This window comes from Delphinus delphis, chromosome 2 (genome assembly GCF_949987515.2).
Source record: "Delphinus delphis chromosome 2, mDelDel1.2, whole genome shotgun sequence".
NCBI classification, from domain to species: domain Eukaryota; kingdom Metazoa; phylum Chordata; class Mammalia; order Artiodactyla; family Delphinidae; genus Delphinus; species Delphinus delphis.
In genome coordinates this window covers 3,355,195-3,380,530 of record NC_082684.1, presented here as the reverse complement: position 1 = coordinate 3,380,530, position 25,336 = coordinate 3,355,195, and the positions used below count along the sequence as shown (strand labels likewise).

Below are 25,336 nucleotides of genomic sequence, written 5' to 3'. Positions count from 1 at the left end.
TTTTTTTTTTTTTTTTGCGGTACGCGGGCCTCTCACTGTTGTGGCCTCTCCCGTTGCGGAGCACAGGCTCCGGACGCGCAGGCTCAGCGGCCATGGCTCACGGGCCCAGCTGCTCCGCGGCATGTGGGATCTTCCCGGACCAGGGCACGAACCCGTGTCCCCTGCATCAGCAGGCGGACTCTCAACCACTGCGCCACCAGGGAAGCCCTAGTCTTTTTCTTTTGATTTTTTTCAACCATTTAAAAACGTAAAAGCATTCTCAGCTCACGGGCTGTACAAAAACCAGTGGTGGGCTAGATGTGGCCCTTAGGCGGTAGTTTGCTCACTCCTATCCTAGAGGATAAAGCCCGACACCTTCGCCTGGCATTCAAGCTCCCTCACGTTCCCAGGCCTCGTCTGCCATCACATCTCCATGCAGAACCTGGGCTTGGGAAATGGTGTGTTGTTTTCCAGGAAAAAATCATATTCTTTCACTCCAGGGGGCCTTTGCACAGGCTGTTCCTCCTGCTGGGAGTGTCCTTCCAGCTGTTCTCGGTTTGGGAACCCTGCGGCCTCTCTTGGCCCCCGGTAGAATCAGGAGCTGCCATCCCTGTTGGCGCCTTCACTCCCAAGATGCCGTCGCCTCATTGTATTCTGATTTTTCACAGACGTATTTGCTTCCCCAACTAGGCCCTGAGCTTCTGGAGGGTGGGGACCTTGTCCTCCTGAATTCTGATCTCCAGGACCACGGGAGGGAGAGCTGGCATGGAGTAAGGGCTGCTGAGGAGGGAAGGAAATGGGACCAGGTTGGTGGGGGGAGCTCCACGTGGGGATCCCCACCCCAGCAAAGGTGCCGAGGTGGGGGTGAGTTTGGGACCTGGAGGAACCTGAAGACCAGTCTGCTGCAGCTGGGTGGGGGGCGACAAGGGACCCATGTGGGGTTTTAGGGTGGGGTTTTAGGGTGGGGTTTTAGGGTGTGGGGTCTTAGGGTGGGGTTTTAGGGTGATGCTAGGGAGGTAGGCTTGGTGCGGCTCAGCAGTGGGAGCCATGGAAGGTTCTTTAGCAGAGGAGTGGCTTGATGAAATTGACGTTTGGGATGACCTAGCTCCCACCTCGGTCCTGGCCAGTCCCAGCCCCTCTGGCCGTTCTCTGCGGCCCCGGATCCTGGTGGAGTCTGTGAGCTGAGCTTGGGTCCATCTGTCTGTGATTGAGAATAGGGGGGCCTTCCCAGCTTTTGAGGCTCCTTCTTGACACTTCTCAGAGGTGTCCAGATGAGAGTCCTGAGCCAGCAGTCAGAAGGCCCATGTTCCAGTTGTGGTTCTACCACCCAGCTTCCTGTGGGGTCTAGAACAAGTCACCTGCTCTCTCAGGGCCTCCTTTTGCACATCTGTCAATGGGAGCAATAAGCCCTGTGCTGGAGGCCTCCTGGGGTTGCTGCAAGGGTCAAATAAAGCCTGGTCTCAAGGGGACTGGGACCGGGATAGAGCTGACCTTGATGTGGGAACCTGTTGCTGTGTCCCTAGCAGCCAGCATGGTGGAACACTCAAGATGTATGGAGCTACCCTGAAGAGGGAAGGAGGCTGATGGGAATTCCCTGGCAGTCCAGTGGTTAGGACTCAGCACTTTCACTGCTAGGGCCCGAGTTCAATCCCTGGTCGAGGAACTAAGATCCTGCAAGCCGTGTGGCACGGTCCAAGAGTGAAACAGGCTGAGAGTGGGCTTGAGTGAGAGGGGCTCAGGTCTCTGAGGTCGTTCAGAAGGAACCGCTCAGACCTCACTGGCACTGGCATGTGGCACGTGGGCCCTGCGCTCTAGGATGGGGGCAGTGCAGCTTCCTGCAGCAGGTAGCATCTAGACCTGAACCTGAGGCAAAAGCCCTCTCGTTTTACAGATGGGGAAACTGAGGCCAGAGAGGCCCAGGATGGGCTCAGGGGCCCTCGGTCTGCCAGAGGTGGAGCCAGTCCTAGCCCAGGTTCAAGACCTCACTGCCCTCTGCCCTGGTCCATGTGCAGTGTCCAGAGAGTCTTGGCTACCATGCCCTCTCCCCGGGAGACACAGATGCCAGGATGTGTGGGGAGTCAGTGCCGCTAATTAGTCCCATCATTTCTGGCATCTCACACAGCCTTGGGGAAGTGGAGAATGTCATTGTCAAAGTATTTTTGAATATTTGCCTTCTCAGCAAGAAGATGCTGTGAGAACACTGCGTCTTGAATACGAGTGGATACTAACAAAAATAACAAGCACCGAGAGCTGGAAGGATCGGGGAGCTCCGGAGAGAGGCCTGGAGGAAACCCTGGAGCTGCCGGCCACAGCTGCATCACTCTGCCCCTCTGGGCCCTGTGTCCTCACCCTAAAATGGTTCATTCATTTATCAGATATTTATGGAAGCCCACCGTGTGCCATGCACTGCTCTAGGTTCTGGAGAAACAAGAGGGAACAAAGCACACGGAAATCCTTGTCCTCAAGAGGTTGCCATCCTAAGGGGGAGAGAGACAGTACAAATCCGTAAAATATGCGAGCTGGTGACATGTGCAAACGAAAAAGTGTGTTGGGTGGAGGGTGGCCTGTTTCAAAAGAGTGGTCAGATCTGAAGGAGGTGAGGAGTGAGCCGAGGGGGTCTTTAGGTGAAGAGCATTCCTGGCACAGAGAACAGCAGGTGCAAAGGGCCTGAGGTCTGGGTGTGCTTGGTTTGTTCGAGGATCAACAGGAAGGGTAGTGGGGCTAGAGCCAGCTGGTGACACAGAGGAGGCCAGATGACAAGACAGGGTCCAAGAGGTCACTGGGGGCCTGCTTGGGTAGGGCCTCAGGAACCACTGGAAAGCCTTTGTTTCCTTTCCGAGTAAGATGGGAGCCAATGGAGGGTTTAAAGCAGGGGAATGATGTGATCTGGTTTCTGTTTTTAAAAAATTTTTTTTAAAGAATTTTTAAAAAATTTATTTTATTTATTTATTTTTGGCTGTGTTGGGTCTTCGTTGCTGCGTGCGGGCTTTCTCTAGTTGCAGTGAGTGGGAGCTACTCTTCGTTGTGGTGCGTGGGCTTCTTATTGCAGTGGTTTATCTTGTTGTAGAGCATGGGCTCTAGGCGCGTGGCTCAGTAGTTGTGGTGCACGGACTCAGTAGTTGTGGCTCACGGGCTCTGAAGCACAGGCTCAGTAGCTGTGGCTCACGGCCTTCAGTAATTGTGGCTCACGGGCTCTGAAGCGCAGGCTCAGTAGTTGTGGCACACGGGCTTATTTGCTCCACGGCATGTGGGATCTTAGTTCCCCGACCAGGGATCAAACCCGTGCCTCCTGCCTTGGGAGTGTGGAGTCTTAACCACTGGACCGCCAGGGAAGTCCTGGGCTCCAACTTTGGTCCCTCAGTTCTCCTGTGTGTGTGTGTGTGTGAAAATACACACAACATAAAGTGTATCACTTTTGCCATTTTGGCTTGTATAGCTGAGTGGTTGTTAAGTACATTCACCAGTGTTGTGCAACCACCTCTAGTATCTGTTGCAGAACCGACAGGAAACCCCGTCCCCATAAACAGCCACTCCTGTTCCCTCCTCCCCCAGCACCGGACAACCCAAATCTGCTGTTTCTATGGACTATTCTGTATTTCACAGAAATGGAATCAGACACCGTGTGACCTTTGGGGGCCGGTTTCTTTCACTTAGCATGTTGTTTTCAGGCTCATCCACTTTGTGGCTGGGTCCATACACAGTTCCTCCCTTTCTTTGGCTGGGTCCCTCCATCCTTGGCCAGCTCTGCGAACTTGAGTTGCACAGTCTCCCACCCTACATCATCGGGTTGCCAGGAGGACCCTTAAATACACCAGGAAGTAGTGAGCCCACTTCCCACCGGGCAGAGGGGGCGGGCCTGCTGCCCACAGTGTGGGCGGGAAGGCTTTGGGGGTTCGCATAGTCCGGGGTGACTCCTCGGATTTCCCCACAGCTGGATTCGGTACCAGCTCTATCTGGTGGGTGAAGTCGGGGACCACCCTCCCATCTGATTTTCAGCTTCCAACATTTTGCTGTTGTTTTGTCCCTTCGTTTTCATTTTGGTGGGGTTTGGGGCAGGAGCGAAGGTGAACAAAGGGGCCCCACCCACCATCTTTCCACTCCTTCGAAGGATTTCTGAGATTTTTGAAGCAGCCCTTGGGGACAGGCTTCAGCGCTCCTCAGAGCAGAAGCAGGGGCACGGAGGCGGAATGTGCGGAGACCACGCCCGGGAGACGGAGCAGGGCTGGCCCAGGTCTGCCTGATTCCTCCACTGGCTCCGCAAATGTCAGGCATTTGCTAAAAGGGCCCTGATGTTATTCATGTTGTGCCCCCACCTAAAAGGATGCCGTCCTCTTGGGCCACTCATCAGAACCCCTCACCTTTACCGAGGCCCACGTGTTCTAGGCCAGTGAGGGGACAGACACCGGCAAGACAGATGTCCGGGGGAATTCCCTGGCGGTCAAGGGGTTGGGACTCTGCGCTCTCATTGCTGAGGGCCCGGGTTCCATCCCTGGTTGGAGAACTAAGATCCCACAAGCCGCGTGGCATGGCTGGAAAAAAAAAATAATTTAAAAAGTTAAAAAAAAAAAGACACGCTCAGGCCGTAGGAGGAAGGCTGGTGAGACGGTGGGAGGACCGAGGAGGGGCTTTGACTGAGCCCTGCCCTTGGGCCACGGCAGTCCTTCTCGCAAGCGGCCAGGTGGCCTTCACCGGGCCCCCCCTTCGCCTCCATCACCCCCGGCACCCCCCGACCCCACGTGCGCACCACGAGGGGGACCCTGAGGTGTATTTTCCTCTAGGCCAGGCACCAGCCAGGGCTGGAGTGCGCTGTGAGCAGGACAGACAGACATGTCCCGGTGCCAAGGTGGAGTCTATGGAGTGAGCAACAGCCAACAAGAACAAAGAGCCACAACTGTCATTGAGAGAAGGCGGAGAGGGCGCTGCAGGGGAGTCGGAGAGGGCACTGCAGGGGGAGGCCAGGGGGCGCTGCAGGGGGAGGCCGGGGGGCGCTGCAGGGGGAGGCGGGGGGGGGGCGCTGCAGGGGGAGGCGGAGAGGGCACTTCAGGGGGAGGCCGGGGGGCGCTGCAGGGGGAGGCCGGGGGCGCTGCAGGGGGAGGTGGAGAGGGCGCTGCAGGGGGAGGCCGGGGGCGCTGCAGGGGGAGGCGGAGAGGGCACTGCAGGGGGAGGCCGGGGGGCGCTGCAGGGGGAGGCCGGGGGCGCTGCAGGGGGAGGTGGAGAGGGCGCTGCAGGGGGAGGCCGGGGGCGCTGCAGGGGGAGCCCGGGGGGCGCTGCAGGGGGAGGCCGGGGGGCGCTGGAGGTGGGAAGGCTCTCCGAGCAGGTGATGGCCGAGTCAGGAGGGGAGAGGTGCTCCAGGCCAGGAACAGCCTGTGCAAAGTCCCCGAGGAGGTGAGGGAGAGGCCGGGAGTGGAAGGCGGTGAGGGAGACGCGTCCCTGGGGGCCTGGATGTCTCTGAGGGGGCTTTGAATTATATCCTCAGCAGGAAGCCCCGGGGGGTTGTGAGCCGGGAAGGGCAGGATCCAGTCCACGTTTCAAGGATGTCCTTGGCTGTTCTGGGGCGAAGGTAGGCTGTCCGACATTCAAGCAGGGAGGGGAGGAGGAGCCGCCCAGGTACCCCCCACCCTGCCCAGGAGAAGGCCCCCTGCAGCTCCTGTGGCGTGACCTGGCTCCAGGACTAAGCGCTCCCACGCCAACTGCCAGGACCATCTGTCTCCCCTGTCTGTGTGTCTGTTCGTCTCAGGGGGTCTTTAGCAGATTTGCCTGTTTCAGACATAGCATCCTGTGGGGTGAGGGGAGGAGGGGGTCCTACTCCCACTGTCGCTCCTGTAGATAAGGGGTGGGTCCTCGGACAGGAAACCACACGCTGGAAGGCAGGTTCTAGATGAGAGAAGGGGCAGTCCTCTCTCTGAGGGTCTGACTGTCTGAGTGCAGCCAGGCGGCAGCCTGAAAGCCGGCGTCTGCCAGCCACGGGGCTACCTGGGAAGCCAGTGCTATGCTCAGCACTTACTGCCCAGCGATGTTTACGCTCTGACTCAGGTCTTGTTTAAATGTCCCAGCCTGACCCCACCACAGTCAGCAGTGGTGATTTAATGAGCCCTGCTGTGCGGGAGGCTCACAGGCCACAGAGTAGCCTCATGGAGCTTCCTTTCCAGAGGGAGAGAAAGATAGTGCCACACATAGACCATTATAATTGTGATCGGTCCCAGGAAGGAGGATCTCGGGGACCTGGGCTGGGACAGGGGACTCGGGTGGTCAGGGAAGTCAGAAGGGCTCCCTGGAGGAGGTGACCTGTGAGCTGAGACATGAAGGAGTGGGCCACGTGGCCTGGTGGGAGCAGCGTGCTTGGGGCAACCCCAGGAAGGGAGGGGTCCCCAAAGTGTGGAAACTTGAGACAGACCTAGGGCTGGAGGGCCACTGGGCTCTAGCGAGGAGACCCCCCTCAGCCACCTGTAGGCCTGGAGCTAAGGTCTGTCTCAGCTGGTCCTCTCACAAGCCTGTAGCCCCTTGAGGGGGTCACCCTCGGAGGCCCCACGCTTATCCCAGGCCTGTGGCCATCTCCCAAATTCTCTTGGGGAGGGCTCTCAGATAAAGAGTGAAACATTCCTGAGGGTACTTAAAGAAAGAGCGGGGGGGAACTGGGCAGGAAGGGCCTGGGCCTGATACTTCCACTCCCAAGTCCTACCCTGAAGACAGGCTGTGGCTTGGCCTCTGACTCTCATTGTAACGTGGAGGCCAAGGCTGCAAGACTTGACTTGGGGCTGCCATAATGCACAACGGGGACCTGAGCGAGCAGGGACCTGTGAGGCAGGAGCCTCAGGTGGCCTTCCAGCAGTCACCATTGCTGGCCCTGGCATCCGGGCAAAGTCAGAACTTCATCCGCAGCGCCCGAGGAGGCCGGCGTGGAGAGCCGGACCTGAGATCTCCAGGCCCAGCAAGGAGGCTTTATTGAAACAGAATTCATATACCATACAATGTACCCATTTAAAGTGTGTAATTCAATGGTTTTTAGTATATTCACAGTGTTGTACAACCAGCACTACCATCAATTCTAGAACATTTCCTCACATCTAAAAGAAACCCCGTTCCCATCAGCAGTCACTGCCTAGTGCCTTCCTCTCCCAGCCCCTGGCTGCCAAAAATGTTCTTTCTGTCTCTATTCATTTGCCAACTCTGGACATTTTATGTAAGTGGAATCATATAGTATGTGCTCTTTTGTGACTGGCTTCTTTCATTTAACATAATGTTTTCAAGGCTCATCCATGTTGCAGCACATGTCAGTATCCTTTTCCTTTTTATGGTTGAATAATATTCCATCTTATGAGGGAACTCCCTGGCCGTCCAGTGGTTAGGACTCTGCGCTTCTACCGCAGGGGGCGCAGGTTTGATCCCCGGTTGGGGACGTAAGATCCTGCAAGCCGCAACACGGCCAAAAAAATAAATTAATTAAAAAATGAAGTTAAAAAAGTATTCCATCTTATGGATAGACCACATTTTGTTTATCCATTCATCAGTTGATGGACGTTAAGTTTTTCCACTTTTTGGCTATTGTGCATAACACTAGTATGAGCATTTGTGCACAGGTTTTTGTGTGGGCATATGTTTTCATTCTTTTGGTTACATATCTAAAAGTTGGATTGCTGGGTCATATGGTTACTATATTTTTAACTTTTTGAGGAACTGCCAGACCGTTTTTCAAAGCAGCTGCATCATTTCACACCAGCCGTGTATGAAGGTTTCTACGTTTCCACATGCTCCCCAATACTTGTTATTACCACTCTTTTTTATTATAGCTATCATAGTGGGCTAGGATACCTAGTGGTATCTCACTGCAGTTTTGATTTTCATTTCCCTGGCGGCTGATGTTGGACAACTTTTCATGTGCTTATTAGCAATTTGTATACTTTCTTTGGAGAAATGTTTATTCAGATACTTTACCCATTTTATTCATCTTTTATTATTGAGTTGTGAGAATTCTTTACATGTTCTAGATAAAGTCCTTTACCAGGTATGTTTTGCAAATATTGTCTCCCACTGTGTGGACTGTTTTTAACTTTATTGATGGTATCATTTGCAAAAAAAAACCAAAAACCCAAATTAAAATTTTGATGAAGTCCAATTTATCTACTTCTTTCCTTTTGTTCCTTATGCTCTTGGAATTGTATTTAAGAAGGCTTTGCCTACTTGAGGTCACTCCTTGCGAAGTGAAGATTTACTCCTGTGTTTTCTCCTAAGAGTTTTATAGTTTTAGCTCTTACAGTTAGATATACAATCCATTTTGAGTTTTTTTCTTTGGTTATTAACACATTAGTAACAAGATCTGGCAGCAGGTCTAATATTTTCTGTAATTTTGGAGATGACTGTACACACTGTTCTGAGATCTCTCCAACATGTAATGTGATGAGACAGTATCATGATTTCTAGGGGTACCATAGTCCCAGCCATTGCTAGTACCGCCTACATTCATAATTGAAGAAAATACTAGATTTCAGTTAAAGTTTCATTTAAATAAACCTGTAACTACCCTCCCAGGTTCATGGTACCCCTGAAATCTATCCACAGACTGCAGGTTAAGAACTCCTAGGATGGGACTTCCCTGGTGGCACAGTGGTTAAGAATCCACTCGCTAGTGCAGGGGACACAGATTTGAGCCCTGGTCCGGGAAGATCCCACATGCTGCAGAGTAACTAAGTCTGCGAGCCACAACTACTGAAGCTCACGTACCTAGAGCCCAAGCTCCACGACAAGAGAAGCCACCGTGATGAGAAGCCCGCACACCACAATGAAGACCCAATGCAGCCAAAAAAAAAAAAAAAAAGAAGAAAGAAAAAGAACTCCTAGGATGGCTAAAATTCCTGCCCAGTCTCAGTTTCTGAAGAGCCTTGCGGGGGAAACGAACCCTCCCAGGACTGGCTTCTGGCTGTTTCCCTGCCAGCCCACACCCTGCCTTCTGCCTGGTCCAGCTTTGGGGAAGCTACTCCTTGCCTGGCAGAATTTTCTAACAAGTCATCTAACAATACTACTAAAACAAAAAAAAAGCAGCAATAAGAATTATAAACACTATGTGTGGAATCAGACAAGGCATTCTGCCCACATCCTCCTCCCTGGTCCTCCCAACATTCTTAGGTCTCTGGTGAGGCCCGCGGCTGCACGGCTACGTGGCTGAGGCCTGCCGGCGAGTGGGGTCGCACGGTTCAGGCGGAAACTTCACCTGGAGGTGCCTCAGTTTCCCTACCTACAAGGCGCGGATGAGCCGGTCATAACCGTGTACACCCAGTGGGAGTACTGGGCGGATTAAAAGCACTGATGATTTCTGCACAGAGAGCACAACCAGGCACAGTTACACCCTGAAGATATTAGCTATTATCTTTAAAGCCTTTCACAGGGGACAGGAAGGTGCTATTTCTCTGCCAGCGTCTCCTTTCTCTTGTTCTGCACAGGATTAATGCCTAATTATTCGTAACATCCAGGATTCTTTGAGTTGTAACAGAAAGTCCAATCGCTCTATTTAAAAAGCCAGGATTTCAGGCCTGGCTTATGCGGTTTGGACAGTGGGGAGAGGTCAAAAGATCCTATCAGGACTCAACCGGCCTTTTTCCACAGACTGGTGGGGTAAGAAGGGCTCCCTGGAACAGGCCCTGGACTGGGGTGGGCAAGCGAGACCCCGGGGCACAAACGTCTCCTCCAGCTTCCAGCCCCAGTGGGGCCTGTCCTTGCCTGCCCCATCCCTGGCCCTGCTTTGGAGGTTCTAGGCTTCAGATCTCTAGGTCCTGATTTCAGAGAGAGAGAGAGGTCCCTTCCTTCCTGAGAGTTCCAGGAAAAGTTCCAGAAAGACCCTTGATTGGCCTGGCTAGGTCATGTGCCCTTGCGGAGCCAATCACTGTAGCCAGAGGTCTGGGGTGCTCTGATTGGCCAGGCCTGGGTCACGTGCCAGTTAGAGATGGGGAAGCCCCAAGCCAACCACCAGGAGGAGGGTGTTGTGGATGGGTAGACACTTGGGAGACGCTGGGCTGACAAAACCAAAGGTCCCCCTTATAGGGCATATTTCATGTTGTCTTGGTCAGACGTCACCTGTGCCAGGAACCTTCCCCCACCCAGGACTGGCTCCTGCTCTGTGCACCCACAGCAGCCTGTGTTCCCTTTATCTCTCACTCTGCGGTTAATGAGTGCCTACTATGCATCAGGCACAGAGAAGGGGGCCCAGGAGGAACCCCAATGACTACAGGGTGGAAGGAGAGGGTGGAGGATGCACAGGGGACTGACGGAGGGGGAGCAGTCTGTGAAGTAGGAGGGGAGCCAAGGTCCAGACAAGAGAGGGAACTTCCAGAGGGAGGAGTGGCGGACTCAGGTGCTGCTGAGAAGGGCAGTGTTCCAGGAAGTGACCGCTGGATCGAGCAGCCGGGAGCTTGTGGGTGACCTTAGCAATAGGTAGGAGTAGGCACACAGCCCTGCTGGGGTGGGGTGAGGAGAGACTGGGAAGGGAGGGAGTGGGGAAGGCAGGTATGGACACGTCTTTGGAGTTTTCTGTCTTCTGTCATGGAAGTAGAGAAATGGGGAGGAGGCGGAAAGGGGCTTGGGAGCAAGGGAGAGATTTTCCCCTGTTTTTTGAGAAAATGCTAGCCAAGGGGAAAGAGAGAGAGAGGCTGATGGTACAGGAGAGTAGCAAGGGGAGGGCAGCCGGAGGTGGGTGCCTGAGATCAAGATTGGGGTGGGAGAGACGGCGGGGGAGTGGGGTGCCAGGCAGGCAGATGTGTCAGCTTGGGGACTGGAAGATGAGGGCCCACCTGATGGATTCAGTTTTTCCCACTGAAGAATGAGGTGAGGTCGCTGGCTGGGAGTGAGGGCAGAAGGGGCTGTGGGAAGTGTGAGGAGAGGAGAGAAGGTGTGAACTCTTAGACTCAGAGGGTGGGAGACGGTGTCACCGAAAAACATGGTGGGGCTGCTGACTCGATGGAGTGCCAGTTTGAAGTTGTGAGGTCACAAATTCCCAATCAGAAGGGTTGTGTGTGGGCCACCTTCCCCCACCCCAAACAATAGGCAGGGGCAGGAAAGGGGGTTTCCTTCAGGTTGAGGGGTTCCCTATGGTGGAAGAAGGGGGCTGGAGAGATGGAATCTGTAAAAACTCCACCAGGCCAGGAGGTATTTACTATTACCTGTGTTTTACAGACAAGGAAGCTGACAGGGTCAAGGCCAGTATCTGTGTGGCTTTGGCGTCAAAATAGAACGGGGCCTGGCACATGTTAGGTGTTAATATTTGTTGAAAAATTGAATGGCTGGAAGGTCCAGTGATGCACCCATTGTTATAACCCAGCCAGGAAGTAGCTCCAACCTTGGGGTTTGGTAGGTGGTGCTGGTGACCCCATGTGCTGTGCCATTCCTGCTGCTCTAATAAATGACTCAATATCACCTTTGTGCCCTTGTAGGCTAATCTATCCAGAGTCTTGTGGTATAACTTCATAGACACTAAGCGAGCAGGGCAGAGGGCTCTTAACCTCATTCCTCACACAGTGCTCACCTCTAGATGAGTCACAGCCCTCGGCCAGGTGGTTCAGCCCGGGGAATGCCACCTCTGGTTCCTAACCCTTGGCTTTGCTGTCTGCATCCTACCCAGGCCAGCTGTTGGGGAGTATCCCGGGGCACACACCTGCGCTACTTGGGCTCTCCTAGGAGATGAGTGTCCTTTTAAGGGGAATCCAGGAGCTGCGACCCTGAACTTGGCGGGGGCAGTTCTCCTCCATGGGGAGGTCTCCCAGCGCTTTTTCTTACAGTTCATTCAGGCAGAATTGAACATGGTCACTTCACTGAAGTAATAATGATGGCTCATGCTGCAAAAAACGTGGAGAACATCCTGCTTATTTATTCAGGCTTTAAAACCATAAAACTTCAGATTTCTCCCTGTAGCTATTTATAACCAGAGCTGGTGTAAACTGTCCCCATATTAAGCTCAGGTTTGGAGTAACTTAAAAGAAAAATAGCCATCCGCTGCATTAAAAAAATACATATATATATTTTTTCATTTATAGACCTTCTCTCGCCTCCTGATTATTCCTGATTATGTACGAAGAGCGTGTTGTTTGGGGGGATCGGTGGGGGTGGAGCAGATACAGACCTCCAGGGGAGTCACACACTCTCCCATCTCCCACCCCCACCCCCAGCTATAAAAGCAGCCCCGCGTCGGCCGGTGGTCACTCTCTGGGGCAAGGGGTGGAGTGGGGGAGGCAGGGCAGGCAGCAGATCCGGAAAAGTAGCTCTTGCCTCGGAGGAAGGCAAGACCCTCCTCCCCTACCAAAGGCTTGGGATGAAAATAGCTTCTTCCTCTTTACCCTTCCCGGACCCCAGCCCATTTCTGTAAGTCCCCCACCCCATTTTTAAGTGTTCCCCTCCCCCTGTGACAATTCGGCTCCTTCACAGCTCTCCAAACGGCCATCCGGGACGGCAGGGACCCCGCGCCCCGACTCTGCTACCGGGCAGGGGCAGAGGACCCTCTCCTCTGGCCTCGCAGGCGCGGCGCGCCCCGAAACTCGGGCAATCGCGGCGATTTCCAACCTCCCCCCACCAAATTAGCAGAAAGCGCCACTAAACCCCCTGAGCTCCTACACTGCTTTCTTCTGCTCCGGGGGTGACTGTCACCTGGGAAGCCTGTCCCCTGCACCAGGCTTCCCCCGGCGCTGAGTAACCCCCAAATCCCTTGGGAAAGGTGGGGGCGCAATTAGTTTCTTCCAATTAGTTTCCCCTCTTTGTATAGAACCCATTCAAACTGTGAGATGTAATCCTCCGCGCGAGGGGGAAAGTAGTCCCAACCTTGCGTTCAATTTCTGTTCTCGTGTCGCGTATATTTTACTTTTTGAAACCGATGGGATCCTCAGTGGAGCCCTTCGGGGAACGTGGGGGCAGAGGCCGCGGGGGGCGCGCTCAGGTGAAGGGGGGGACCGGCAGAAGGAGGGGGCGGGGAGGACAGCTAACTCCTCGCTATTGCCTAGAGAGATGGATCATGGGGCGTAGAGAGATTGCAAACCTCAAACCACGTACAGCGGGCGATACGCGTCAACCGAACCTGACCAACGGAAGCCCGGAGCCTCCCCCTCCCCGCTCTCCCGCCCCGGCCCCTTGGACAGACTGGTACGCGGAGCCAATCTGGCTGCCGCTCGCCGTCCAAATCCCACAAGAGCCAATGGGAGCACGCCGGGGGCGGAGCCACCCCGCGCCGGGTTGGGCTGCGCGCGGCTTCCCCCGCTCGCCCAGGCCCCGCCCCCCTCCCCTCCCGCTCGCTGCTCCTGGAGTAGTTAGTGCCAGTGAAGTGCGGGCGGCGATGAGAGCGAAAGTTGCGCTCGGCTCGGCGCTGGGGGCTTGAAGCGGCTCCGCTCTCCGCCCGCTAGGGCCGCCCCAGCCCCAACTCGCGCCCGCGAGCTCCGGCCGCGCCCGCCCGCCTCCGCGCCCGCTCTCACTCCCTCCCCCGGCCCGGCGCCCCCTCCTCAGGAGCCGCGGGTCCCCGCCACTTTCGCCCGGTCCGGGCCCCCGCCGATGCCGGCCATGGTGGAGAAGGGCCCCGAGGTCTCAGGGAAGCGGAGAGGGAGGAACAACGCGGCCAACGCGGCCGCCTCGGCCGCCGCCGCCTCGGCCGCCTCCGCCTCCGCCGCCGCCGCCTCCTCGGCCGCCGCCGCCTCCTCAGCCACCGGCGCCTCCGCCTCGGCCGCCGCCGCCCCCAATAATGGGCAGAATAAAAGTTTGGCGGCGGCGGCGCCCAATGGCAACAGCAGCAGCAACTCCTGGGAGGAAGGCAGCTCGGGCTCGTCCAGCGACGAGGAACACGGTAAGTGGCAGCCGCCCGCGCCGCCCCCGCCCGCTCGCCCGCTCGCCCGCCCGCCCGCTGACCTCCTCTCTGCTTCCCCGCAGGTGGCGGCGGCATGCGGGTCGGACCCCAGTACCAGGCGGTGGTGCCCGACTTCGACCCCGGTGAGTAGCGCCCCAGCCCGGCCGGCCGGCGACCCGAGGGGGCGGACGGCCTCGGACAACTTTCTTTTTGCCTGTGTGGGTCCTGCTGTCCGCGGGGAGACACCCGCGCAAGGGTGTCCTGCTGGCGTGCCTGCCCCTGGGGAGGCCCCGGTCGCCGCGGCGGGTCGGATTGGAGGCGGCGGCGCGCAGCCACACCTGGCCACCTGGCCCGGGGGCTCCGGCGTCCCCGGGTCGGCACGAGCCGCGCCGGGGCCGGGCAGGGGCGGCCGCGCCGGAGAGTTAGTGTCCTGCGAGCGCCTGGGCTTGGGACGTCCTCGGACCCGTTTCTCCCCTGCGGAGGGTTGCCCCGCATGCCCTTTCCTCGTCCTGCCCGCCCCTGGACTCTTGCCTGGCCCCGACTCCCCTCCCGTCTTGAGATCTCCCAAAACCAGTTAATAAAAGAAGTGTGCTTCCCAGAGGGCGCCTGCCCGGGGAAGAGAGACTGGCTGGTGGCAGTTTGATTTTAGGACCTATTTGTAAATGTGTGTGTATTCCCCCCCCGCCCCCGCTTTTTTTTTTTTTTTAAGGAACGGGTTGTGAAAGATTAGAACCTTCAGAAGCTTTAGCCTAACAAATGATGTCCGCCTCCAAGAAATCCCTACCCCCTAGCTTGGAACATTTGCTACTCTTGCTGCTCTTCTGTGTGGAAGCAGATTTAAAGTACCAGAAAAATCCAATCAGACAAAGGAATTCGTCAGTGAGATTCTAGCCTGTCTCCGTATAAGATTATCTTTAAAAGATTGTTGGCATGGAAAATGTTTGAAAGGACGTGGGTTTTCTTTCAGAAATAAAACTCAAAAGAGAACCTTGTGGAACTGGAGTTAACAGTCCTCCTGGTTGGAGGGCTTTAGAACTGAAGGTTCTCTATGTAGGTTATACCACGAGTTTGAGAAGATAAATGCATAAATGCTTTTCCTTGGAAACAAGACTGCAGAAAATTGCAAGGATCTAGCCCTTGAAAAAGGCGATTGCTCTTAAGCTGTTATTTAGGTATGAAACTCTGGGTGTTGGAAGTGAAAATACATAGGGATCCCTGAGTGAGCTCTTGGGCATTCTGGAAATAAATGACCTTTCCCGTATTTGCCTTCTACATTTTAGTCTGTTGATGATTTAAATCTCTTAAAGTATATGTAGTCTACCGCCCAGGTTTGTATTCCTTTTAACTTATGTTAGTCTTTTTGATAGTTTCCCCTTCCCCCGCGTCTTCCTTTTTTGGTAGTCACTTCTCATTTATAAGAGTGACAGGATGGAACTCCGAGACAAGGCTTTTTCTCTTCTGTGCATGACTTCTCCATTCCATGGTTGGCCACCAGGGGAAGCATACTGTTTTTTGGTTACAGTTGACCCTATCTTCATTTTGTAGGTCAAGTCCATCTTTGTTTTAATACACAGAACATAAAGCAAAGCTTGTCACCAAGTTTCCCCCACATATTTAAAAAAATCAACTTGTATATTTTAGTTTTAGTAAGTTGGTCAGTTTTTTGGTATATTTTGTTTATGTTTGTTTTGAAAGCTTTATTCAAATATGTTGGATGTGACTAAAGAAAAGGGCATATTTGATGGCAACAGCAAGAATTAGAATTCTGACATTCTTCTAAATATTGATGTCTAGCTCAGCATTGTTAGGAATGAGCCTGATTTCTTTGGAGTTGTTCTCTTTGAAACAGCACATGTAATAGGATCATATTTTGAGCTGTCCTTGCAGTTTCGATGGAATAGATGCAAGCATAAATTTGCTAGAGACCAGCCATTCTAAAAAGTAAAACACTGTAAATGTTTTGCTGCATGGTTTTGCTGCCAGTTGATTGGGTCTTGGCATTAACATTTCGTATTTTGTGTTTGTTTTAATCTGGAAAGGAATCCAACTGGTATGAAATAATTTGAAACCCTGTTTTGCCAATCTGAGCAGTGGGATGAATTCCTAGGTATGGCTGGAAATTGTAGGACTTTACTGTTTCCTACTGATTTATTTTTTTAGGTGTGTTCTCATTTAACTTAAAATCTAAGAAAAAAAAAAAAACCTAAGGGACGGGGCTTCCCTGGTGGCGCAGTGGTTAAGAATCTGCCTGCCAATGCAGGGGACATGGGTTCAAGCCCTGGTCCGGGAAGATCCCACATGCTGTGGAGCAGCTAAGCCCGTGCACCGCAACTACTGAGCCTGTGCTCTAGAGCCTGTGAGCCACAACTACTGAAGCCCTCGCGCCTAGAGCCCGTGCTCTGCAACAAGAGAAGCCACTGCAATGAGAAGCCGGTGCACTGCAACGAAGACCCAACGCAGCCAAAAATATAATTAATTAATTAATTGATTTAAAAAAAAATCTAAGGGACGGGGAGACTTCCATTTTGGAATAGAAATGATACAACGATTTTGTTTCATGGCAAAAAATTTTTTTTTCGGTCTTTAGACTTAAGACACTTTCCTTCCATGAGTACAAGTTAGGAATAATATGGAATTGAGATTGTGATTGTTAGTTTTTTTTTTCCCTGCCTGAGTTTTGAATATTTGTTTGTTTATTTATTTATTTATTTTTACAAATTTGAACAGACCGGTAAGTGTGAAACTCATCAGGAAACTGATTTTTTTTTTTTTTTTTTTTTTTTGCGGTACGCAGGCCTCTCACTGTTGTGGCCTCTCCCGCTGCGGAGCACAGGCTCCGGACGCGCAGGCTCAGCGGCCATGGCTCACGGGCGCAGCCGCTCCGCGGCATGTGGGATCTTCCCAAACCGGGACACGAACCCGTGTCCCCTGCATCGGCAGGCAGACTCTCAACCACTGTGCCACCAGGGAAGCCCAGGAAACTGATTTTTTAAAAAACTATCTCTGTAAAGATGTATGAGTGGAAGAAGTTGATTTTAATTTTTTTTAAGGTCAGATTTTATTTACCCACAGTATCCCAACTTGACCCTATTTAGCTTTAAAAGCGAATGGTTGAAACTAGATCCACCTGATACTCCCTGTATAGCCCAAAGAAGATTTGTCATCCCTCACAAGTAGTGAGTGAAGTGGATAGAGCACTGCCATCCTAAAATGCTGATTCAGTCTTATTATCTAACGAAGACCTAAACTGGATCACTGGATCAGAACTTGGTAGTTAAAATAACATCTGTGTTTATAATGATGGAACAAGTTTTATCAGTTAGATTTAAAAACAAGACCAGAATGCAGTTCCATATCTTTACCTTAGTCTTTGTTCTCATGTGGGGTCCAGACTGTCTTTCCATACTCAGTGCCGTAGTGTATGCTGAGTCGTCTTTGGTTTCTTTTATTTATTTTTATTTTTTATTTTTTAAAAAATTTATTTATTTTTGGCTGTGTTGGGTCTTCGTTGCTGCATGCAGACTTTCTTTAGTTGTGGTGAGTGGGGGCTACTCATTGTGGTGGCTTCTCGTTGCGGAGCACAGGCTACATCTAAGCGCACGGGCTTCAGTAGTTACAGCATGCAGGCTCAGTAGTTGTGGCACACAGGCTTAGTTGCCCCGTGGCATGTGAGATCTTCTTGGACCAGGGCTTGAACCTGCGTCCCCTGCATTGGCAGGCGGATTCTTAACCACTGTGCCTCCAGGGAAGTCCCAGCATGTGTTATTACTGTCAACTTCTGTCTGTGCTGGTTTTCAGTATCACAGTTCACTAATAGTAAAACTAAGACTCTTACAGAAGAGGAAATGTTAATGGTAAATATTTTTGAGGTAATAGCCCTTTAAACATGCACCCTGTATTTGGAACATTGAATCCAGTATATTTAATCAGATTAGAAAATTTGTGGTTGTCATTGGCTCAACTGTCACTTCAGAGTTGACTTGTATTAATAAAATGTGTTATGCTTTAACGTGGAATAATTTTTCTGAACAGGGTGTCTTGACCTGCTTTTCATTTCTTCTTACTGGTGGTTCTAGGTACCTCTTTGAACACATTATTTGCTATACTTTAGCTTCATTGTAAAAATCAATTTTAAAGATACCCCAAAATTCATAAGTTACAGTGAATGCTTTGTGATGTAGATGTACTTTGAGGTAGTGTTTACCCAAATGAGAGGTCAGGGTAATGATAAACCCTGTGAGTGATCACCTTCATGATGTAGTGAAGTAGGAGACACTTAAAACTGGTTGTCGGGAGGCTGAATGCCCTGTCTCTGTGGTTAAGAAGGTGGTTTAAGGTCGAGCTGGTCATTTTATCTCTGGAGCCTCAGTTCCCTCCATTATGAATCAGGGATCTTTCCCTCACTTGTGGCCTGTGATTGTGTCAGTTATAGTCATCTTTTTAATTTCCGGCTTCTTTCAGAAGCAGTATAGAGTAGACTGTGAGAGCTTGGGCTATGAGAATCGTCAAACCCAAGTTCAGATCTTGGCAGTGCCTCTTGACAACTGTGTGTTGCCCCTGGGCAAGTTACTTTATTTTTGCTTTCATCTGTGAAGTAGAGGTAGTGGAACTTCTTCCTCAAGAGAAGAAATTAACTGAGCTAATACATGTAAAATGTCCAGCGCAGTGCTTGGCACAGTGAGTGTTAAGTAAACATTGTCTGCTATCTTATTCTAATTATCGTTTGTGGGACTTCAGTTGCCAAGCAGTGGTCCCCGCATTGCCTGCTTTACTGCAGAGGTAAGACTGAATTATAATGAAGCTGTAGATTTGAATGTGAATCATGCACTGTGATAGTTGAAGAAGATTACTTTTAAGTTACCTGCTGCAATTTAGGTAAATATTCTTTCCTGGAAGAGGGAGAACTAGTCCAATACTTTTATATAGCAGAAAAGTACACTGAGATCCAGAGAGGATAGGTAAACCTGTTCAGATCAAGTTTCTGGATAGTACAAAAGAGACCTTGAATCCATCCCTGGGCCAAAGTGAAGTACACATTAACTGTGTTCTGAGTTAGGGAGTTTTTGCTCTAAACTTTCAAGTTCTTGTCTTTGAGAGTTAATGTTTTCGAGGTGAGGTTCTTCTGCCACAATGTTCCCTTCTGTGGGTGATGAGTGTGATTCAAAGGTTAGCTGGTTGAGGCTGATCAGAGCAGAGCTGTTTTAAAAGCAGTGTTGAAAGTCCTTGGTACTGAAGAAATTTAGGCTTACTCTTAAAAAGCTATTTTCCTTGGTGTTATAAAGTTCTATGGGGCAATTTAGTTGCAACTAACTTCTTAGTCTTTGGAGATGAAACATGAGAGTCTATCCAAGTTACTGTATTCTCCCCCAGTCTATTTTACTTTTTATATTTTACTCTCTGCTATATAGATTGTTGTAATTAATTTGTAATTTAGCTCTCACTTTCTTCTGAGCCTTTCTTTAGAGGTTCCATGCATAATGTAAAAGTAAGAAATAAGGCTTGTATTGGTTTTTATATTTAAAACAGAACTGGAAATCCCTTTTGTGGAGGGAGTCTCTGTAGCAGCACAGTAAAAGTTTGAATAAGGTAGGAATTGGGGATTGAATGCTGATTCAGTGATTTGGAGTGAGTTAATTCCTACAGCTTTAAATAGCAACTATGGAAAATATTTGTGACCCTAGAAATGATAAGGGGTAATAATTGTAATTTAACAATTCCTTCTGTTTTGTGTTATGGAAATTCTTCTAGTACATATATCTGTCTTCTGGTTGAGCTTTATGTTTTCTGTTGTTGATTTTAAAAAAAGTATTTAAAAAATAGAATGGTTTAAGGTGACAAAAGGTGTTTTGCTAAAATGTTTGAGACATATTTTAAAATAACATTAAAATGTCATTTAAATGAAATGTTGACAGTAAACCCTAAAACTATTTTTTTTCAAATTAGTCAAATTCTTTAAAGATGATGATCTTAGTAAAAATCGCACAGTAGACATAATTCTTTGAAATTTCTGGATTTTCCCTTCCTTGGAGTAATGAGAGAGAAAATTGTAGTGTCCGCCCAGTCCAGCCTTCCTGTGTTCTAGATGAGGAAAGTAAGGCCTGCGGAGACAAAGTGACTTGTATTTGTCTTTCAGTCATTAAACGTATCTCCAGGTAGACTTGAGGCCAATGAAGCCAAACTTAAAACTCTTAATGTTTTAGAGCATTGTTACTGCATACAATAATTGGGAACGGTAATACGGGTGCATGATTTTAGAACCAGGAGTAAGAGTTAAATTCCTAAAATTGAAGTGATTAGATAGTGGTTAGATGTTGGAATGTCTTTGCAAATTATCATAAGGTAGGATAGCATTGTAAAGATAGAGTTATTTTAAAAACCCATTCAAATAAAAAAGAATATCTACAGTTACATGCCCACCACTGTGATTAAACACTGTTGATATTAGGGCATATTTGCGTCAGGTGCAGGTAGAGGCTAATTCTTCCACTCCTGCCTTCACTAATTGGAAGTTGATTTTTGTTATCCCTGTGGTAGTTTGCATCCTCTGTGAAGCAGATGCCAAGATAGAATTAGCCGTGCAAGAGTGTCACAGGGGTAAATGCCTGTGAAGATAGAGAGGAGAGGAAGAAGGTTAGGTGGCAAAGCCTTCAGAATGGGTGCAGGTGTGACACCTGTGAAGGCAAACAGAAAGAAGGATGATTGATTATTGGACCCGGGAGCCTCAGATTGCAGTGCAGCCGGAGCACAGATTGTTAGAGTGCATTAGGCAGGAAAGGGCCTGCCCTAGAATGCCGGCTGTGTTCAGTCGTTGGCCTGGCGTTGCTATGAATGCTGCAGTGGACCCCAAAGGTGCTGGGCAGCTGGGGCTGTCAGCTAATTACACTTCTCTCAGCTCTTTCTCTCTTGAAGGGAGATCTGAGTGGCACGCTCTCAAGGCCGGCAGAATGCCCATGTGTGTTTTTGTACTTCAGTACGTACTTATGTGTGAAAAGCAATATGTTTTGTTATTGTCAAAGTCTTTTTGTAAATGGAATTATTTGTGCATATTCATTTGCTTTGGTGTTTTCCAAACAAGTACATTGCCACTAACAGGCACAGAAAATTCCTTTCCTTCACCCAATTTTCACTAAGGTGTTAGGTTTATTAACTTTTTGCAGTACTGTCTTTTTGTGGTTTATGTTGGCATTTTTCTAAATTACTGGTGAGGTTAAGTGTGCTTTTATTATATGTTTTTTTGGCTACTTGGTTTCCTTCTGTGAATATACCTTCTGCTCTTTTTCTGTAGGGTGTTCTTTTTCTTACTGATTTGTGGGAGTTCTTTATATATTTGGATACTGATCCTTTATTAGGGTTACATATGTAGAGTTTTTTGTTTTCTCTCTAGTATGGGGGTTGATTGAGTTTCTTTTCAGGAAGGAATAAAAATATATCCCTGGTTGGATATGTTTCTGCTCAGAGACTGGACTTGGTACATAGCTCCTATAATAATTGTCACTAGGACTCCTGGTTTAAGATGAATGTCACTGAGAATTGACACATCTTTTTTTGTTATGTTTCAACTTTATTCAGTTCATTTGGTGTACTAATTATTAACCGATTGACCTAAATTTCAGTACCAGATGACTTGAAAAGCTCTGATTTAATTTCTGTCCAGCATCTAGTTATAACAGCATACCAGTTAGAGGTTAAAGTTACAGCTTTAGTTTCCACGATGGTCAGTTAGTTTCCTATAACAGGTTAACGTGCTGTGGACTAAAACCAAATTCAGCTGTCTTATGGGTTTGTCACTGATGATAAGCGAGTGGGCGAGTGTGTGCATGGGGAGGTGCAGCTAATAGAAGACCCTTGAAGGAATGATTTGTCAGTGCCAGGTTAGTGTAGTGCTGGCTGTGTGCCAGACTGGTTTGAACACTTTATACCTATTAATGATTTAACACAACGATCAAAACAGTCATATCAGGTAAAGTTGTTATCACCATTTTCCATCTGAGGAAACAGAGGCATGGAGAGGCTGATTGTTATGGTTCAACCTAGTAACTTGCCCAAGGTAACCCATTCTAAGATGCCAGCTGTTGTCGGAAGCACCATTATTTTATATGTCACTAAGAAAGGAAAAACACCAAGATCGCATTAAGTGTAAGTTGCTGTCAGATTTCTATCTAGTGTATTTCAGGGAGAGCCAGCCAGAAATCCTCTTTAAGAAAAAACACTTAGGAGCAATACTTTATTGGATCAATTGCTTAGTCATTTCCATGTGGTCCCAGGTATTGTGGAGTTTTATGTTTAGGGTTGCCAGAGCCTGCTTCATGTCCAATTACATTCCCCCTCTTTCTGGAAGTGAAAACACAAATGAAATGGGAGGTATCTGGCTTGGTTGACTGGGGCAAATTGGAATGAATTGCTTTACTCCATGTATGTCAAAATAGTCATTTTCAGAGTGTAAAATACAATTGTTTTTTTTGAAGGGAGCGATTTCTTGCGATTGGATGACATAAGGTTACAATGGACCCTGTTATTTTGGTTACCCTTTAGTTTAACAGTTGAGTATAACTTTTAAATATCTATCCCCCCCATATGTTTTTCTGCAGATTCGCACTGAACTTGAGCTGTGGAATGAATTTAAGAACCAGGTCTTAATAAAGTGTGAAAAGATACACAAATTAAAATATCTAAGAGAGCATTTTAAAAAAACCCCTTAGTTTCACCCATACAGCTATCTGGTTAGTGTTGTTCAACAACTAATTTTCCTCCCTTGCATATTATTCCCATCCTTCCTCCCCCATCAAAAAAACAAAAACCAAACTAACCCTGCCCTGCCTCCCCCAAAATCCCCAAAGTATATATTGGTGAATTGTATTCTATTTTTCAAAGACCAGAGTATACTTAAAGAAAATTGTAAGCTTTATTCTGTTTGTGAAGTTTGCCATGTTTGATTTGATCATAGTGTAAGTTAACTAAGGACTAGTTTTTGTCTGCCCAGAACCCCAAGGTTTGCCTTGTACATTTACCGAGGGCACTTGGGTGAGTCTCTGCTCCTCAAGTTTGGCCATGGTTATCCTTTTCAGCAGTTTCATCTAGTGACTAAGAAATACTACCTGATGGCCCTATTTATGCCTGAAAAGGTTAATTAAAATTTTGGGCGTTGGTTAAACATTCTGTTCACTTAAACTGTGCTGTTTTACACACATACATAATCTTACTGAAGATTGCAGATCCTGCTTTACTGACATAGAAGCTTCTGGGCTTGGGCTAGTTCTGCTTTCAGACTTAGTGTGGATATAGGGCGATCAGGATGGTAAGAAGAGTAGGGTAAGTACTTGGCTAGTCTGGTCTTACTGGGTTCCATAAAGTCTTGGTGGTGTCATGTGCTTCTGCTTTCTTAGTTTTTTGAGCCACCAATTCGGTTTAAATATCTAAAGGTTTCTCTTCTCATTTGATGTAGCTGAATGTGGTTCTGCATTTAATAACATTTGTGTGCACTGACTGACTTACCTTGAATAGGCATTTTGTAATGGACAGTTGATAATTAAGCACCAAGTTTAGTTAAAAAATGGAAACCCAAGGGAAAAAATGAGCTTTAAAGTTGCATTTAAAAGCTGGTTTTCCCTGTTTTCTGTGCCTTTTTAGTAATGAATTTGTATGAATTAGAGATACACATCTTAGATGCATTCTTAAAAATTTATTTTTATCAAGGTGAATTCATATGACATAAAATTAACCATTTTAACGTGAAGAATTCAGTGGCATTTAGTACATTTACATTGTGTGCACCCACCACCCACACCATCTAGTTCCAAAGTGTTTTCATCATCCCAAGAGAAAACCTCATCTCCCTTAAGCGTCTACTTCCCCTTTCCCACCCCCCCCCCCCCACCCCATCACTGATGAGAGCACACAGAGGGTGCTGTGAGGCATGGTGAGGCGGGGTCACCTGACCCTGGGGTGGAGGAGGGCCATTGAAGAAACCAGGAAGAAGTTTTAGGTGAAGTGGTCCTTTGAGCCAAGCCTTAAAAATAGGAGTTTTTCTGTGTTTATGATTTTATAATGTTTATTAATTTAAAAATTAATATATATAAGCTGTAAATGTTAAAAAATTATTTTGAAAATGCTAATCTTTCTTAAGAATTTCAATCTAGATTTTCTTTTAAATTGTCTTGAGCTGTGCTGTCCAGTAATATAGCCACTAGTGATCTATAATTTTTTTTTTTTTTGCGGTACGCGGGCCTCTCACTGTTGTGGCCTCTCCCGTTGCGGAGCACAGGCTCCTGACGCGCAGGCTCAGCGGCCATGGCTCACGGGCCCAGCCGCTCCGCGGCATGTGGGATCTTCCCAGACCGGGGCACGAACCCGCGTCCCCTGCATCGGCAGGCGGACTCGCAACCACTGCGCCACCAGGGAAGCCCCGATCTATAATTATTTAAATTTAAATTTATTAAAATCAAATAAAATTAAAAATTCAGTTGTCACACTAGCTACATTTCAAGTATGTAGCTATTGGCTGCTGTATTGGACGGCGCCGAGTAGGACATTTCCATTATCCCAGAAAGTGCTGTTGGACAGCACTGATCTAGAGGTTCTGATGAAAGCTTTGTTTTTTATAATTAGTTCAGTAGTTTTGCCCCTTTAATCAAGGTGCATGATGAAATGTGATATTGGAACAGCCGATAAATATTATGATGGCTGTGTACTGAATTCCTCTAGTGGAGTATTTGTTAAAATATTGCTATTAAGGTATTCAAAACAGGCTTCTTGAGAAAGCAAGTAGAAATTGAAAGCTTGGAGAGGTTTGTTTTTTGAGGTGGTTATTTAGTACCTAATTAAACCAAAAGGATGATTAAGATATAAGGCTATATTGAAGATAAATGTAGGACTTAAAAAATCAACAATATGAAGGCTCAGCCTTTTTTTTTTTTTTAAAGGGATCTTTATTTTCATTTATTTATTTATGGCTGCGTTGGGTCTTCTTGCTGCACGGGCTTTCTTTAGTCGTGGTGAGCGGGGGCTACTCTTCATTGCGGTACGCGGGCTTCTCATTGTGGTGGCTTCTCTTGTTGCGGAGCAAGGGCTCTAGGCACGCAGGCTTCAGTAGTTGCGGCATGTAGGCTCAGTAGTTGCGGCGCGTTGGCTTCAGTAGTTGAGGCACGAGGGCTCAGTAGTTGTGGCTCTTGGGCTCTATAGCGCAGGCTCAGCAGTTGTGGAGCATGGGCTTAGTTGCTCTGCGGCATGTGGGATCCTTCCGGACCAGGGCTCGAACCTGTGTCGCCTGCATTGGCAGGTGGATTCTTAGCTACTTTGCCACCAGGGAAGCCCTGAAAAGGTTAGGTTTTTAAAACAGCTTTATTGAGGTTTAATTGACATAAACTATACATATTTACACATACACAGGTGTGCATATATTAGGCTGTTTGAAGTCCCACTGCTTACTGATGCTCTGTTCAGTCTTTTTCTTTCTTTTTGTAAAATAAATTTGTTTATTTTATTTATTTTTGGTTGCGTAGGGTCTTTGTTGCTGCGCACGGGCTTTTCTCTAGTTGCAGCGAGCTGGGGCTACTC

At 48.9% G+C, this 25,336-nt stretch overlaps 1 protein-coding gene across 1 annotated transcript in view; it reads left to right on the top strand.

Moving 5' to 3' along the window:
- The first annotated feature begins 13,284 nt into the window (after positions 1-13,284).
- Positions 13,285-25,336, top strand: part of RCOR1 (REST corepressor 1) — a 119,797-nt gene continuing 107,745 nt past the window's right edge. Inside the window, exons 1-2 of the mRNA XM_060003890.1 lie at positions 13,285-13,783; positions 13,867-13,926. Of these exons, the coding sequence (XP_059859873.1) occupies positions 13,495-13,783; positions 13,867-13,926 (349 nt within the window). The 5' untranslated portion in view covers positions 13,285-13,494. The remainder of the gene's footprint in view (positions 13,784-13,866; positions 13,927-25,336) is intronic.